Raw genomic sequence first — 16,681 nt, 5'->3', positions numbered from 1 at the left:
GCAACTAAGCCCGTGCACCACAACTACTGAGCCTGTGCTCTAGAGCCCGCGAGCCACAGCTACTGAGCCCATGTGCCACAACTATCGAAGCCTGCGCGCCTGGAGCCTGTGCTCCACAACGAGAGAAGCCACCGCGATGAGAAGCCCACGCACAGCAACCAAGAGTAGCCCCTGCTTGCGGCAACTAGAAAAAGCCCACGTGCAGCAACGAAGACCCAGTGCAGCCCAAAATAAACAAATTTAATTAATTAATTAAAATTAAAAAAAAAAGAAGGTTTGTTTAAAAAAAAAAAACACCTAAGAGCCACCATCACCATGTAGCCCAGGGACCATGGCGCTGGGAGCTCTGGTGGGCATCACCCTCGCAGGTGAGGTCACCTCCAGTGTATAGGCACATTAAAAAAAAAAAAAAAAAAAAAAAAAACCCAAGTCAGATCATGCCTCTGCCTGCTGAGGTCCACTGCTTACCCTGCCTTGTCCATCTGCCCTCCACCTCCCCCATCTCTATCCCTATTCCATAGCACAGTCTGGAACATAGTATATACTATAATTATTTATTGAATGAATAAACGAATGGCTACAGGCTTCCCCACGTGCCCTGAACTAAACATGCCATCGAATGCCCCAGTTCCTTTCTCTCTGGCAACTCCCATGGCTTCACTAAACGTCAGGCTTGGAGTTACATCTGCTTCTGGTCTTTTGCACGAACAGAGGTAATTCTTTGAACCTCTCTGACCTTCTGCTCTCCTGGAATGTGGAGACGACCACTTCTTTCCTAGAAGGTTGTAAGTGATGTGTGTGAGGGGCTTAGCTGGGTGCCTGGACGTGGGAGGCACTTGACACAGGGGAGCGTTATCAGGCCCACAGGAAGGGCTGGGGGTCCTTCCACAGAGCTGGGCTGATGCTGAGGTTCAGAGAGGCTCAGCCAAGTACAGACTCTGGTCCTCACCCCACCCTGCTGTCTCTTCCCCTGGGGTCCCCAGCCCTCGCTGTGACCTGCTCACTCCCAGGTGGAGGGGGTACGCCCCAAGTGCCCGTGCTAGCCTGACCAGCGCTGCTTGTTTGACATCTTTCCCGTTTGCAGACTGAGGCTCCTCTACTGATCCGGCCCTACTTGGCAGACATGACACTCTCTGAAATCCACGTTGTCATGACCAGAGGCTACGCCACCATTGCCGGCAGCCTGCTGGACGCCTGCATCTCCTTTGGGGTATGTAGAGCCCTCCTTCTGCTTGCTGAAAACCAAGAACCTGAAACCCACCTTTGTGGGAGCCCCACACAGCTCCTGGCCAGAGCGATCTGGGGTCTTCTCTCATGGGCTACGTCCTAAACCAGGGCTGCTGTGATGGTGGGAGGAGAAGCTTCACGTGAGTAAGGCAGGCCAGGTGGGCTGGACCATTTGGGCTTCTCAAGTGGCTAGTAGGAACAAAGGTTTCCAGTATTCCGCTTACTGAGGCAAAGCGCTCAGTGTTTTAATATCCACATTTCAAGGATGAGGAAATTGAGACTCAGAGAGTAAGTGAGATGCCCAAAGCCAGGATTTGAGCCCAGACCTGTCTGACTCCAAAACTCAGACACACAGTCCCCCACCTAGGCCACCCCTGGAGCTTTGTCCTACTCTTCCTGTACCCCGTCCTCGCACCTCCTCTCCTTTACACCCTCTCTGGGCACAAGTCCTTCCTCTACTCCTCAATGATTACTTGTGTAGCTTTCTGAGCACAGTACGTTTCTAAATCAAATTCCAGTGGTATGAATCAGGCCCTTAAACCAATCACAGCACTAGTGCATGGCAAGCAGAGATGAATCTTCAATATGTCCCCTACAAAGTGCCTGGTAATAATGCATTACATTTGTGTAAAACACTGTACTTGTTTGTGTTTTCACATGTAAGTCTTTCAAGATCTTATTTTTCCCCCTTAGATATCGAAGAAATTCTTGCTTCTTACAGAAGTGAATAAAGTAGAAAAAACAAAACACTTCACTCCCACTTCCCATGGATAACTGCTCTTACTAGATGAGAACAGCAGTGCTCAAAGTGTCCTCAGTGGGCCAGCAGCGACACCTTCACCTGGGAACTTGTTAGGAATACAAATTCTTGGGCCCCTCTGTAGACCTGCTGAATCAGGAATGCTGGGGATGGGGCCCAGTGTCCTGTATTGTAACAAGCCTTCCAGGTGATTCTGATACTCGCTCAATTTGGGAACCACTGACTTAAAATATGTCATTCCAGATATTTCTGTGTAAAAAGTCCTTTAAGTACATATAACTGAATATACATATACTTGCTTTTTTTTTTTTTTTTTACTAAAGGTGAGGTAATTCTATTCACAGTTTTCTGCAACTTGCCTTTTTCTTATAAAATTCTGAGCATGACATGAAATCCGAAAGTGTAAAGGAAAAAGTTGACAGAGCTAACTAATAAAAATGAAAAACCTCTGAAAGGTAAAAAATCACAATTTTTTAAAAGTTTAATGACTGATCAAGAAAGAAAAGTTCATAAATGATAAACAGATATTCAAGCTCACTGATAAATTAAAACAATAATAACTTATGTTTCTTCTCAAGGATATGCAAAATTTTACATGCCTCTAAACGGCAAGGCTGAGGGGCATTCATATACTCTTTTTTTTTTTTTTTTGGCTGCGTTGGGTCTTTGTTACTGTGCCGCAGGCTTTTCTCTGGTTGCGGCGAGCAGGGGCTGCTCTTCATTGCAGTGCGCGGGCTTCTCATTACAGTGGCTTCTCTTGTTGCAGAGCACGGGCTCTAGGCACGCGGGCTTCAGTAGTTGTGGCACTCGGGATCAGTAGTTGTGGCTTGTGGGCTCTAGAGCGCAGGCTCAGTAGCTGTGGCACACGGGCTTAGTTCTGCGGCATGTGGGATCTTCCCGGACCAGGCCTCGAACCCGTGTCCCCTGCATTGGCAGGCAGATTCTTAACCACTGTGCCACCAGGGAAGCCCCCCATACTCTTTATGCAAGTGCAATTTGCTCTAACCTTTTTGGAAAACACCTATCAGTCAATTTAAAAATACTCCTCTTTGATCTAGTTAGGAATATTATGATACAGAAATATTTTCACAAGTGGTCAAAGGATGCAAAATTCCAACATTATTTGTAATAGCTAACAACCCAAGAAACATAAATGTAGAGCAGTAAGGGGATGAGCTGGGTAAGTTCATCTGTGCAGTGCACGGTCACAGCCCCTCGGGTGAGGTGGGCCTCCGTGCGCTGGTTTGGAGAAGGGCAGCCTGCCTCTCCCAGGGCCCAGGCTCTCCTGATGCTGTGTGTGAATGGGTCGGGGGATGAAAGAATGACCAGTATTGGTCTCAAATTCCACCTGTCTTTCTCATCTCTGTGTTTGAGGATGGCCAAGGGGATGAGCTAACCTGCCCCTCAGTCCCTCCTTCCCTCAGGACACCTGGGCCACACCAGGAGGCTCAGCTCCGCATACCCACAGAGCTGTCTGGGCAGGATGCCTTGTGACTTTTCAGGAAGGCCCCTTGCACTCTGAGGCTTTGTCTTCTCCGCCCAGCACCCTCCACCTAGAATTTTAGAGGTCATCTGGTTTGCACCTTTTCTCACCAAGGCCTAGGAAGGGCCCATCAGAGCTGATGCATGCCACACCCCTCCCCCATACCTCACCACCAATTGATTTTGGAAGGAATTTGATATTTCAAAAATGAAAACTTGAAACTTTGTTCCTGAAACTTTTTTCATAGTGGTGTATTGGGGGAGGGGTTGCCCTGCTATCTTTGGGATTTAGAGCCTTTAAATGTCTTAACCTTGCTTTGGGTCCCACAAGCCAGTTAAAAGAATGGTATTCTTTCTATCGCATAAGCGTCGTTGCCATTACTTAAGACTAAAGTACGGAAGAACTCTCTCCCTTTTCCACAATCGCCTTACAGCTCAGCCTCCTTTCCTTCCCTGTCCCAGGCCAGAGTCCAGGCCCAGCCCCAGGCAGGCGGGCCTTCCCACTGAAGGGGCCTGGTACCCACTTCCCTTTAGCTCTACAGAATGTGCAGAGGCCACCAGGATCAGCCTCGTGGTCGCGGGTCTCCATCCACAGCCTCTGGTATGGAAGCCCCAGGCTACCACCATAGCTGGCCTGGTGAAAGGCACCTAGTCCACCTTCCTTCCCTGGGCGTCTGGATCAGCCTCCAGGCTGGTCACAGAGAAGCTCTCTTCTGCCCCCGCCTGGCTCTTGGCCGCCACTACAGCAGCCCCCGGGCTTCCTCCCACAGCCCTTCCCACCCTCTCCCCTCTCTCCTTTCATGCCCTCTTCCAGGCAGTTCCTCACTCTATCTTGGGCTCTGCCCTTAGACCCTGAATTCCAAAGAGAATCCCCCCTTTCTCTCTCCTCCTTTCTCTTTGATGCTCAGCTTCTGGCTGGCTCTTCCCTGCACCCCTCCTATTGCTAAAATGTGGATATTTCTAGACCTGTGCTGTCCAACACAGCAGCCACTAGCTATTAAGTGGCTATTAAGCCCTTGAAATGTGGTCGGTCTGAAATGAGATCTGCTGTGAAACTTAGTATGGAGAAAATCAATTAATATATTTTATTGATAAGTTTTACATTGATCACAAGGGTAGAAAATAATATGTTAGGTATATTGGGTTAAATTAAATACATTAATGAAATTAATTTCATCTGTTTCTTTTTACTTTTTTAATTGGCTCCTAGAAAACTTAAATCACAGTTGTGCTATATTTGTATCAGATGACACTGGTCTAGACCTTCTCCCTGGTCTGAGGTCCCAAGTGTTACTTGACTGAATCCTTTCACTGTGACCTCCACATACATGTCCCTTTTCAGTGTGTTTCCCAAACACTCTAAGGTAGGCACGAGCCCTCTCTGCTAAAACCCCAGAAACTGGTCTCCCTACCCACCCCTTTGGCTCGGGATCATTGTGAGTAGAGATCCAGATGTGTGCCTTGGGCTGTGAACACAGGATGGGTTGAGGGGATGGCCACTGATGTTTCTCAATCAATTGTGCGAGAGTGGGAGCCCCTGGGACAGGGTCTGGGAGGCCCAAGCAGGGCCAAGTAAGAGTCAACCACATGCTTAGTTTCTACACCTGTAAAATGGGTGGCATTACTGCCCACCTCACAGCAGTCTAAGAATTAAACGCCATAATAAACAGAAAACACCTGGCAAGGGACTTCCCTGGTGGTCCAGTTGTTACGACTTTGCCTTCCAATGCAGGGGGTGAGAGTTCGATCCCTGGTCTGGGAGCTAAGATCCCACATGCCTCACGGCCAAAAATCCAAAACATAAAACAGAAGCAATATTGTAACAAATTCAATAAAGACTTTAAAAGCGGTCCACATCCAAAAAAATCTTAAAAACAAAAAATCACCTGACATGGTGTTGAAAAAGTGGTTGTTCTTTCTCTGACATATTAGGGTCAGAAGTCCAGCCTTCTAAAACTGGCCCATTTTATGCTTTGGAGTGTCTGGATTTATTTCTTTTCTCAGTAAAGACCTTTTTGAAAGTTCAGATGGATGGCTCCTACCCTCTATCCCTCTTCACATAGGACACCTTTAGGTAGAGGAAGGAGGGCCTTGGGCAGGAGTGGGCCCTGTCATGCTGGGACAGAAGGCATTCCTGACCTGGTGTCTGGAGGCAGCGCTGGAGAATGTCATGGCCCTGAGGCATAACTGGCAGCAGAGAGGCCGTGTGTGGGCTGACCCAGTGCCCCCGGGAGCCCTGCCAGTGCAGGACTCAGCCCTTTCCAAGATGAGCAGGAAATGACTGCCTGGGGCATTTGAGGCAGTGGCCACGACTGGCCCATTCAAAGGACAGTGTCCATGAATGTGCAAGGTGTGCTCCCCACTGAGACTCGAGTTGACAAACCAGATGCAGCCTCCAAGCTGGAGGAAAGGGGAGGGTCCTGGCTGGTGGAAGGGAAAATCCCAAGATTCCAGATGTGGTATTGTGCCCGCTGGACCTGGGCGGCTGAGGAGGAGGCCAGCAAAGTCCCAAAGCTTGGCCTGGAAAGTCCAGAGAGGACACCTGCCTGAGGCTGGCTATTTCCATGAGGAGCAAGGCCTGCACACCCAGTGGCTGTGATGGGGGCGCGTGGGAGGTGGGTGCTGGACCTGGTACACATCTTAAGTGGTTTCTGCTTACCGCTGAAAGGAAACAAAGGGGCTTTAAAAGAAGAAGGAGGAGGATATTACAAGGCTTTCAGAGCCTCAGAGGGTCTCTGAGGCCTGGTTCCTCATCAGTAGTTCCTGGTACTTCCATGGGCTTCATTGGCCGTCTGCTTTATTCGCCTGAACATGTAGCTTAAACTTACCTCCCCTCCTTTAGTTCCTTTTTATTTAAAATTTTAAAACTGCAGTTGATTTATTACAAACTTTAAGAAGAAGTCTATTTTACTTTTCTGCTTATAAAGACAGTATATATCATGTGGACATTTAGAGATATACAGAAAAGCTGAAAGAAAAGAAAATCACTCTGGCCCCACTAGCCAGGGACAGACAACTGGTTGACATTTCAGTGTATTTCTTTCTGATCTTCTTTTTATGCATAGTTGTGGAGTTTGTTTTTTTCCCTATCATTGTGGGTATGCTCTATATGCAAGTATGCAGGCATTTCTCCACAGTATTGTGAAGCCTTGGTAACCATTGTTTTTGATGGCAACTTGACAATGCATAGCCATCCCCCCATTGTCAGATGTTTGGGTTGGTTCTAATTCTCCCATTTGGTAAATAACACAGTGGTGAAAAAGCATTCCATCTCTGTGAAGAGAACAGGGAAGCAGAGGGTTTGGGACCACAGTGAGGATGAAAATTCAGGAAGGGAGAATCCCGGGGGTCTGGCAGCTCCATCATCTTGCTGTGAGGGCTTCTATAGCGTGGCTCCAGGAGACCGACCCAGGGTCAAAGGGTGGGTGTTGTATGTTGTAGGGGCAGATTTCCTTAGAAACAGCCCTCGGACCGCAGGAGTAGAGGTGATGGGCTGCCTTGAGGTGGTGAGTTCCCTGCCACAGTAAGTGACAGGAAGGATCCTCTAGAGGGAAGGCTTTCCTTTACTATGAGGTCAAGTTAGGTCACATCTTGGATCCATTCCAACTCTCAGGTTCTGTGAGCTTTGTCTGAAACCATCACAAACCCCTCAGCCAATGATGAACCAGCCCTCAGATAAGTGGTCAAAGAGAGACAGCCTAGAAAGGGAGGAAGAACCTTGAACTTGGAGCCGAAAGACACAACGGGTCTAATTCCTTCCCTTCCTTTATTTTGGGCAAGTCATATTTAACCCTTTGGGGCCTCAGTTTCCTTGTCTGTCAAGTGAGATAACAGTACTTGCCCTGCCTAACTTCCTGAAGTCCTGGGGGAGGTGTGGGAATAGAAAGTTCTGTGCATACAGCCTGTAACCCTCTACACATAAAATGTATTACTATTATCAGTGACAGTGACAGCAGTAGCGATGATGGTGATATACCAGCAGGGTAGAGTACCATGTCCCCCTGCTGCCCTGGGCCACACTTCTTGACCTCCACATTTTCCTGACATCTCTCTATAACCCTCATTCTCACTCTTGCAGATCGATACTGCCTCCTTAATTGCTGCCTCTGTGAAGGCTGCCCCTTGTGCCTTAGCCCTCTACACGGAGGTGGAGGAGTCCAAGTTCAGGGGTGAGGAAGGAGTGAAACTGACCTACAGGTGAGCACAGCAGGAGGGTCTGCAGAGAGGGGAGTGGGGGGGAGGGGCAGAGACAGGAGCAGAGGTGGGGGCAGCAGCAGGTCCTATTTTCTCTGCCCATCTCTGTCTTTCACCAAGCGCAGCCCACTTCCTCTCTCTCTCACTGCCCTGGTCGCAGCTTCACTTGTGAAGATATAGACTCCAGTTCTCGCTTCTTATTTTCCAGTCTCTGACCAGCAGGAAACATGGACTAGTCAAGGCATGGGCAAGTGACCTGGTTCTTGGGGATGTGCCTGGTGTGTGTGTGTGTTTGTGTGTGTGTGTGTGTGTGTGTGTTGAGGAGGGTCGTTAAAAAGTTCCACACCACTTTCTCTACATGCCTTGAGGTCTGATCCCCAGTGTCAATCGCATTGACGTGTTGAGCACTGTCCTTGATTTCTCTCACCTCCTAACATCTCTTTATCATAGTCTTAGCAACCTTTGTGTAACATTTAATTCTTAAAAAATGTTGAAAGACACGACTTTTGACAAATGTGCTTGTGGATACAACGGGCATCCCCAACCGCACAACTTCCTGAAGGTCTAGAGCAGCACTGCCCGAGAGAAATATGAGTCACATCTATAATTAAAATTTTCTAGTAGTCATCTTTTAATAAGTAAAAAAGAAGCAGGTGATTTTAGTAAAATGTTTTATTTAACTAAATATATCCTAAGTATTGTCATTTTAACATGTAATCAATATAAAAATTATTAATAAGGTATTTCATATTCTTTCTTTTTTTTCGGACTCAATCTCTGAAATCTGGTGTGTATATTTGCAACACATTTCAATTCAGATCAGCCTCCTTTCAAGTGCTCAAAAGTCACACGTGGCTAGTGGTTTCTGTCTCGGACAGCATCTGTGCTAGGAGTCTGGGTCTTATCCTAGTGCTCGGGCCAGGCTCTTTCTCTCTCTGGCCTCAGAGGGAAAACAAGGACCACTGGCTCTGAAATGCTCTGTCCAAGGTTCCTCTTTGAGCCTGTAGGGTGGGGAGCCCTGCTGTTTGTGGAGATAGGCCAATAATGATGGCTCTTGATCCCATCAACAGAGATGCTCAAAACCTCTTAGAAGCAGCTAGCAGTGGGGCTGCCATGTCCGTGAGGGTCGTGACCAACATCGCAGCCAACCTGATTGCTTTCCTGGCTGTGCTGGCCTTCATCAATGCTGCCCTCTCCTGGCTGGGAGACGTGATGGACGTCCAGGGGCTCAGCTTCCAGGTACAGTTCCGGCCACCCCCGCAGCCTGTGGAGGTGGTGGTCCTGGTCGGTGGGTGATGGTGGGTGGACACCCACAGAGCCCAGGCCAACCCCAGTCCCAGCCACTCCTCTTGCCTCATGCCTAGGCTCATCTGCTCCTACATCCTGTGGTCAGTGGCCTTCTTGATGGGAGTGGCCTGGGAGGGCTGCCCGGTGGTGGCTGAGCTGCTGGGAATGAAGCTGTTTCTGAACGACGGGCGCCGAGGAGTGGGCCGGTTCCAGGAAGCAGTGGATCTCTGTGAGTGTCCCTGTCCCCTCCCTGGGGCAGGGCGTGATGCAGCGGCTCCCCTGTGGGCCTGGCTGAGACACACTGAGGGTCTGCTCAACCTCCCACATCCCGTTGCCCTGGCAACAAGACAGCTTCAGAGGCCATCTTTCTCAAGGCCTCTTAGGAGGCTGAGGTTGAGAAAGAGCCCCGTTGGAGGTATCTGAGCTCCAGCTGTAGACAGGCCACCATCCTGTGCGGCCCTGGGCCAGCCGCTGCACCTTGCCTCTTCTGTTGGAAAACAAGTGTAGAACCTGCCACACCTACCCCGAAGGAATGGATGGCAGCATCTCATGAGCTAAGAGAGTAAAACGGGGAGACCTCACCACCACATTCATCTTCAATATATTGGATTCAGTTCAGGGGTTTGTTTCTTCTGTTAAGACTTATTTGTTTATCTATCTATCTATCTATCTATTTATTTACTTGCAGCACGTGGGATCTTTTTCTTTAGTTGCAGCACGTGGGATCTTTTAGTTGCGGCATGCGAATTAGCATGCAAAGTCTTAGTTGAGGCATGTGGGATCTAGTTCCCGGACCAGGGATCAAACTGGGCCCCCTGCATTGGGAGTGCGGAGTCTTAGTCACTGGACCACCAGGGAAGTCCCTGTTAAGACATTAAAAAAAAGAAAAAAACTATAAAAGCTTTCTAAAATGAAACTCTCTAAAATAATAACAGCTGTATGTAACATGATTGAGAATGACAAAATTACCCATCATCTTATCATCCCCAAATTACAGCTATTATAATATATAATATAATTATAATTAATTATATTATAATAAATATAACAATATAACATATAATTCCATTATTTGGCTATTATACACAACGCTGAAATGAATAGCTTTTTGCACAGGACTTCTCCCTCCTCTCCGAGCATTTCCTCAGGAGCTTTCCCAGATGTGGGATGACTGAATCACATGGCACGGATCCTCGTGTGGTTGCTGCCAGTATCTTTTCTTTCCCAAGGGGTTGTAACAACTGAAACCACCCCAGCTGTGCCTGTGAGCATTGATTTTACCACACACTGAACAGGGCTGAGTAGCCTCTTAAAAAAAAAAAAGTTTTGATACGTTAAGGGGCAAATAATAGTTCATTGTTTTCATTTGTTACTGGGTTACTAGGAACTTTTAATAAAAAATTTTTTCTTGCCTTTTAAATTACTTTTTTAATTGTAAAGGAATGTACTCTTTAGTTTAAAAAAAAAAAAAGTTTGTATGGAGTAAAAAGCCCAGGTTTCCCCTCACTCCTCATTTTCAGCTCCAGTATCACTCCCTTCTCTAGAGATAGTGGGTGGTATGTGCCTTCGGGATCTTTTTAAATGAACTTCATTCCTTCAGCAAGTATTTGTGGAGACCTCTGAAGTGCCAGGCCCTCTGCTGGGTACCAGGGATAAAAAGGGGAATTCGACAGACATGGTCCCTGGTGACATGGAACTTACACGTAGTGAAAGACACGAGCAAAACGCAAGAAAGCAAAGGAATAAAAAATTTTAAAACCACAATTTGTGGTAAGTTCTCTGATGGAAACAATAAGAGGAAACAGGGAGGGGGTCTTCCTTGACTGAGCTGGTCAGAAAAGGCCTCCCTGAGATGTGGTTATTAGTCCAAGATTTGCAGGGAGGAGGAGGGGCCAGGAGAAATTGGGAAGAGCATTCCAGGCAAAGAAAGAGGCACATGCAAAGGCCTTGAGGTTGAAAAGCACTTGTTTGGAGAACTGAGAGGAGAGCAGTGAGGTTAGAGCAGGTGGTAATTGTAAAAGAGAGTGACACAGGCCGAGGAGCAGTAGGAAGTTACTGAAGATTTGACTTTTGACATTTTAAGATTACTTGGGCCGATTGGGGGGGTGATTGTAAGCGAGTAAGCAGAATGCAGGTACCTTAATATTTTTTCATCAATTTGTATAAACTCTGTGTGTTATAAAGATATTAACCCTTTTCTGTTACATGTTCTACATATATTTTTCCTAGTCTTTTTTTCTCCCCTTCATTCTGTATTCAGAGATTTTTTTAAACACAAAATTTACACCAAATCTTTGCATTTCTGCTATAATATCTAAATTTAGAAAGTTATCTCCATTCCAAAAATCTGGCAAGGGTTAAATTCCTGAAACAATATGGTGAAGTAGTTAAAATCATGAGCTTTGGAGTCAGACAAAACTGAGTTCAAATTCTGACACAGCTGCCTTTTTGCTGTGTGAACGTCCTCAGTCACTCCTGTGAGCCTCAGTTTGCTCCTCTCCAAAATGAGAGTAATAATATTATTTTGTAACAATAATAATTATTCTGTATTTCCTATTATTTGATGTTTAAAATATTAATCTGCTTCCGTGATTTAGAATTAATTTTTTATATGGTGTGAGGTATGGGTCTAAGCCAATCTTTTTTTCCAAATTGTTCCGTTTTGGCTCTTAACACTTCTAAGGAATTACACAACCGTTCAGAGCAAAAGGGAAGGAGAATTACCTTGCTTAAATACCTCCCCTGTGCCTGGTACTTCCTGTACATTAGATGATCTTTACGACAGTCTTTCCAGGCAGCTGCTATTACTCCCACATTCCTGATGGAGAAACTAAAACTTAGGAGGCTATCGACTTGCTCAACCTGAAATAGGCCGTGACAAGCCTGGAACCCAAGCCGACTGGGCTCTGAATCCCTCCCTCTCTTCACTGGGCCACCATCCTGCTCTTCGGGCATGACCGCACCTCAAAGGACCTCAGCCTGAGCGCATTCTCCGTAAACAAAGGTGCGGGGCTGCAGCATGTCGGGAAGGGCCGTTCGCCCACTGTTCCTGGGTACAGAGCTTAGTAGGGCCAAAGTGAGAAGACTGGGCCAGGCTGAATCAGACCCAGAAAGGCTGGTAATTAAGGAGATTCAAGGGCAGATGAGGAGGGGGCTATGTTTGTGAGGTTGTGCAGCTTGAGGTGACTTAGAGGTAGGTGTGGAGGGCTGGGAAAGGGCAGCACCGAGTGCTTCAAAGGTCAAAGGCACATAGGCAGTGGGTGAAATTAAGGCCAGGGTATGGGGTGGTTTGAGCAAACTCCCATCCCATCTGAGGGAAGCCCCTCCCCGCTCATCTTCTGTCTTCTCAGGTCAGAGCAGAAATACGACGTTTGCCCTCTGTGGATTTGCCAACTTCAGCTCCATTGGGATCATGCTGGGAGGCCTGAGTGAGTCCTATAGGGGCCTCTCGGTATCCTGGAGAGTCGGGGATGGACGCTAGTCCTGGCTCTGAGATATTTCTTGGGGATCTGTAGGTCTCAGTTCTCCCATTAGTCTAAGGCAGAGCCTGAACAAGGCGGCCGTGGAGCTTCCTCCCAGCCCTGGCATTTCATGATTTCTCTGCTGCTGGGGTAGCCCAGGAGGTTAGCACCTTGGCCTTGTAGGCCAAGCCTGGCTCAGGGCTCTGGGGAGGGTCGGGAGGTGCGGTGGTGACCTGCCCTCTGAGGCTTTAGTTCCCGTACCCACAAGGGACAGGCAGGCCTGGAGGGGCCTAGGGGAGAAGGCTCTGCACAGCTCTCAGCTCTTTACAAAAAACATTTCCACCCCCTGCAGTTCCCTGCCTGGTGGTGTAACCATCCCGTTTTGCTGAGTCTTGCAAAAGTGAATGATGGCCCAAGTCACTCAGCTAATAAGTGGCTGAACCTGTGTTTAATCCCAGGTCTGCCTGACTCCAAACTCACGTTCTCTTCCTACAGTTGCCACTGATGGCATGTGGGGGGGCGTGGAGTGCTACCTAGGGGCCCGACTCAGGCCAAGGAGGACTCCCAAACTCAAAAGCGTCAGGAGGACAGCGTCTGTCCCTCTGGCCACCCAGAAGAGAAAGGGGTGTCAGCAGATGCAGCCGGAGGCACAGATACAGGCAGAGGGGCATGCTGAGTCCTGGCCCTGAGCACTCCTGTCCTCTTGCAGCCTCCATGGCCCCCCAGCAGAAGAGCAACTTCTCCCAGATCATGCTCTGGGTGCTCTGCACGGGGGCCTGTGTGTCTGTCTCTGGTGAATGCCTGCGTGGCAGGTGAGTGCAGGCCTGGTGGGCTCAGGACTCAGAGCCCTGATTCTCCAGCTGGCCCTGGTCCAGGGCCAGGCACTGGGGCTCTGGCCTCTCTGGAAGTCCTTGGGTGAGGTTGGAGGGTAGTGAGGGGCTGGGCCCTGCCCACCAGCTGCTTTCCCTGCGCAGGGATCCTGTACATGCCCGGGGGGCTGAGGTCGACTGTGTGTCCCTCCTGAACACGACCCTCAGCAGCAGCAGTTTTGAGGTGTACCAGTGCTGCCGCCAGGCCTTCCAGAGGTGAGAACCTGGGCCGTGGGGCGGAGGGACCCTGACAGTGATGGGGTGCAGGAGGCCCGATTTCCCGGCGGAGGCCTTTGGCACCAGGGCAAGGGATAGAAATGTCATGGCTGTGGCTGATGTGACCAAGGGAGGAGGAAGTGGGGCTTGAGGACCAAACTTAGAGATGAAGTTTGGACCAGAGACATGGAGCAACTTCCCCAAAGTTGCACAGCCTTTAGTGGCTAGCAGAGCCAGGCCTAGAGCTCAGACTGCAGCCTTTGCTTCTTTTCAGCACCGACCCGGAGTTCACCCTAGAGGCCCTGGACAACTGCTGTTGATTTTATAATCACACGATCTGTGCATAGCAGGGACAGAACATCTCTATGCCTTCTGGAGGCTATTCTTCCCCAGGAAGCAGCTGTCCCCATCTCTCTCTCTCCAGGCCCACCCCCTTGGGGAAGCCGCAGGGTTTAGACCCACCTCAGTCATAAATTGGGAAGGGTGACAGGGTGAGTGGGCAGAGTGAGTACATAAGTAAATGAGGGTTGCCCCCCCCACTCGTCACCACATTTCTGCTCTCCCATTTCCTACCTCCCCAAGTGTGAATTCTCAGGGTCACCTCTGCCTCTTCTCTCCTCTCTATATCCAAACAGCTCCCTGCTCTTCCCTATACCCCCTGCCCTGGGTCTCCCCCATTCACCCTTCCCTTCTGCTCCAGGGCCCTCAGCCCTGGCATTTCAGCTGATTCCTTCCCCCTCCTCTCTAGGCGCTGGAATCTTGCTGTGGTTTAGCCCCTGCCAGGCAGCTTCTCCTGGAGACCCCTTCCTCTACGTCCAGAGACTCCCCATGGCCTTCCTCCATAGCACTTCGCACACTGGTGTCCTGTGGAACACTGTCCCACAAGGTATGCAGAAGTTTCCATGATCCACTCCGTTTGGGAAACACTAAGCTAAAGAAAGTTAGGGGTTTATTGTTTGTTTGTTTTTTGTTTACTGTGGACTCATCAGTTTGATGTGGGTATAATAGGAGACATTTTTCAAATTTGGCTATAAGAATCTTGTTGATAGAAGTATCTCTTAGTTGAGGATTCCATGGAAAACAATTGGGGAAATATTGGTTAATGTTCAGACTGCTTTACTCTACATAACTGTAACACTTGCAAATGTAACAGAGCACTGTGTGTCAGTGCACTGTTCTCAGTACTTCATACTTTGTAACTCAGTCCCTACAACAACCCTGTGAGTCAGATACTATTATTATCCCTAGTTGAGGAACAGAGTCCCAGAGAGGTTAAGTAACTTGCCTAAAGTGGCACAACTGGGAAGAGGAAGAGGCAGAATCCCCGCCATCCAGTTCCACAAGCTGTGGTGTTTCATCTCTCTGCTAGGCTGCTAACGTTCAAGGAGCTCGGTTGTGTGACTTGCTCTGACCCCCTCTGCTTGCCTTTTCTCCCCAGCCCAATCCCTCTGCTCCAGTAGGTCAGGCATCTGATGTGTTTTCCCTGCCTGTAAGCCTTTGTTTCTGGAGTTCCTGTCACCCAGCACATCCTGCCCTATGCTCCTCCCACCTCTATCCTCATTTCCCCAGCAGCTATGGCTGCGGGGAACTGCAGTGCACCTGTCCCTGAGGCCACAGGGCCCCTGTTTCCTCACCCACCTCTGTTGGATAATGCTTCCCAGCTGGGGCCTGAGGCAGAGGGAATATGGAGCCTGGTCAGCAGTTACCCTGCTCGGTCAAGGATTTGGGCTCTACTGGGCACTGGTCTTGCTCCTTGTGACCCCCACAGGCTAGCCCTGGGTCCCTTCCTCAGGGCCTGAGTCCTTGCCCTTAGCTCTGCACAGCAGAGTCTTGGCCTGACTCCCATACCCCATCGCTAGGCTCTTGCCTTGCAGCTTCTGAGTCAGGATTGGCCCAGATACCTCCACTCACCCCACCCACAGCCGTGACAGGCATTGCTAATCAATCACAGGACTCCTTGCACTGAATCCAGAAGGGGCTTCAGAATCCATATCAGCTCAGTGCTGGATGAGCCCACCTCCAAGTAATTCTAGGTGCCTTTTCTAGGTGGCACACTATTTGCCACTCCTGTGCTAAGAAACAGACCCTAAGAACCCAAACTGCCATTGATTTTGTCTTGCTGGCCTGTGAATGTCTAAGGTTTTTGTCAAAGACTAGAAATCAAAGGGGGTTGGAGCAAAGAGGGATCCTTGCAAAGCATGAATCCTGTGTAAGTGGTTTGTCCACTCCGGGTTTATGTATTGTTTATTTATTCAATCAAGGGATATATATTGAGTACCTACTTTATTACTTGGCTTGGGCCACCATAACAAAGTACCACAGACTGGGCAGCTTAAACAACAGAAATTTATTTTGTCACAGTTTTGGAGGCTGGAAGTCCAAGATTAGGGTGCCAGCATGGTGGGTTTCTGGTGAGGTCCCTCTTCCTGGCTTACAGAAGGCCACCCTCTCACTGTGTCCTTTTATATGGCAAAGAGAGAAAGCAGCTCTCTTGGTGTTTCTTTTTTTTTTTGTGGTATGCGGGCCTCTCACTGTTGTGGCCTCTCCCGTTGCGGAGCACAGGCTCCAGATGCGCAGGCTCAGCGGCCATGGCTCACGGGCCCAGCCACTTCGCGGCATGTGGGATCCTCCCGGAACGGGGCACAAACCCGTGTCCCCTGCATTGGCAGGCGGACTCTCAACCCCTGTGCCACCAGGGAAGCCCTGGTGTTTCTTTTTATAAAGGCAATAATCCCACCACCCTCCTGACTTCTTCTAATCCTACTTACATCCCAAAGGCCCCATCTCCAAATACTGTCACATTGGGGATTAGGGCTTTAACATATGAATTTAGGGGGCACACAATTCAGCCTGTAACACCTACTATGCGCTGGACTCTGAGCTAGGCAAGGGGACAAGCAGTGAACCAGACTCTGTAATGAGCTAAAGAACTGGAAACTTCCTTCAAGAAGAGGGTCAAGGCTTCCCTGGTGGCGCAGTGGTTGAGAGTCCGCCTGCCGATGCAGGGGACACTGGTTCGTGCCCTGGTCTGGGAGGATCCCACATGCCTCGGAGCGGCTGGGCCCGTGAGCCATGGCCGCTGAGCCTGCGCATCCGGAGCCTGTGCTCCGCAACGGGAGAGGCCACAACAGTACTGAAAAGGCCCAAGTACTGAAAAAAAAAAAAAAAAAAAAAGAGGGTCAACT

General features: G+C 49.0%; 1 protein-coding gene across 1 annotated transcript in view; it reads left to right on the top strand.

Annotated features, from left to right (window-relative positions):
* SLC28A1 (solute carrier family 28 member 1) overlaps window positions 1-15,894 on the top strand; it is a 56,286-nt gene extending 40,392 nt beyond the window's left edge. Inside the window, 11 exon segments of the mRNA XM_027089160.1 lie at window positions 1,085-1,210; window positions 7,548-7,666; window positions 8,734-8,907; window positions 9,028-9,135; window positions 9,137-9,183; window positions 12,301-12,378; window positions 13,121-13,197; window positions 13,199-13,223; window positions 13,386-13,400; window positions 13,403-13,496; window positions 13,771-15,894. Coding sequence (XP_026944961.1) covers window positions 1,085-1,210; window positions 7,548-7,666; window positions 8,734-8,907; window positions 9,028-9,135; window positions 9,137-9,183; window positions 12,301-12,378; window positions 13,121-13,197; window positions 13,199-13,223; window positions 13,386-13,400; window positions 13,403-13,496; window positions 13,771-13,843 — 936 coding nt within the window. The 3' untranslated portion in view covers window positions 13,844-15,894.
* The last annotated feature ends 787 nt before the right edge of the window (window positions 15,895-16,681 follow it).

The sequence above is a fragment of the Aethalodelphis obliquidens genome, unplaced genomic scaffold, assembly GCF_003676395.1.
Source record: "Aethalodelphis obliquidens isolate GAN/ISIS:26980383/991018 unplaced genomic scaffold, ASM367639v1 scaffold65, whole genome shotgun sequence".
In the NCBI taxonomy this organism is placed as follows: Eukaryota; Metazoa; Chordata; class Mammalia; order Artiodactyla; family Delphinidae; genus Aethalodelphis; species Aethalodelphis obliquidens.
This window is presented reverse-complemented; position numbering and strand designations above follow the sequence as displayed.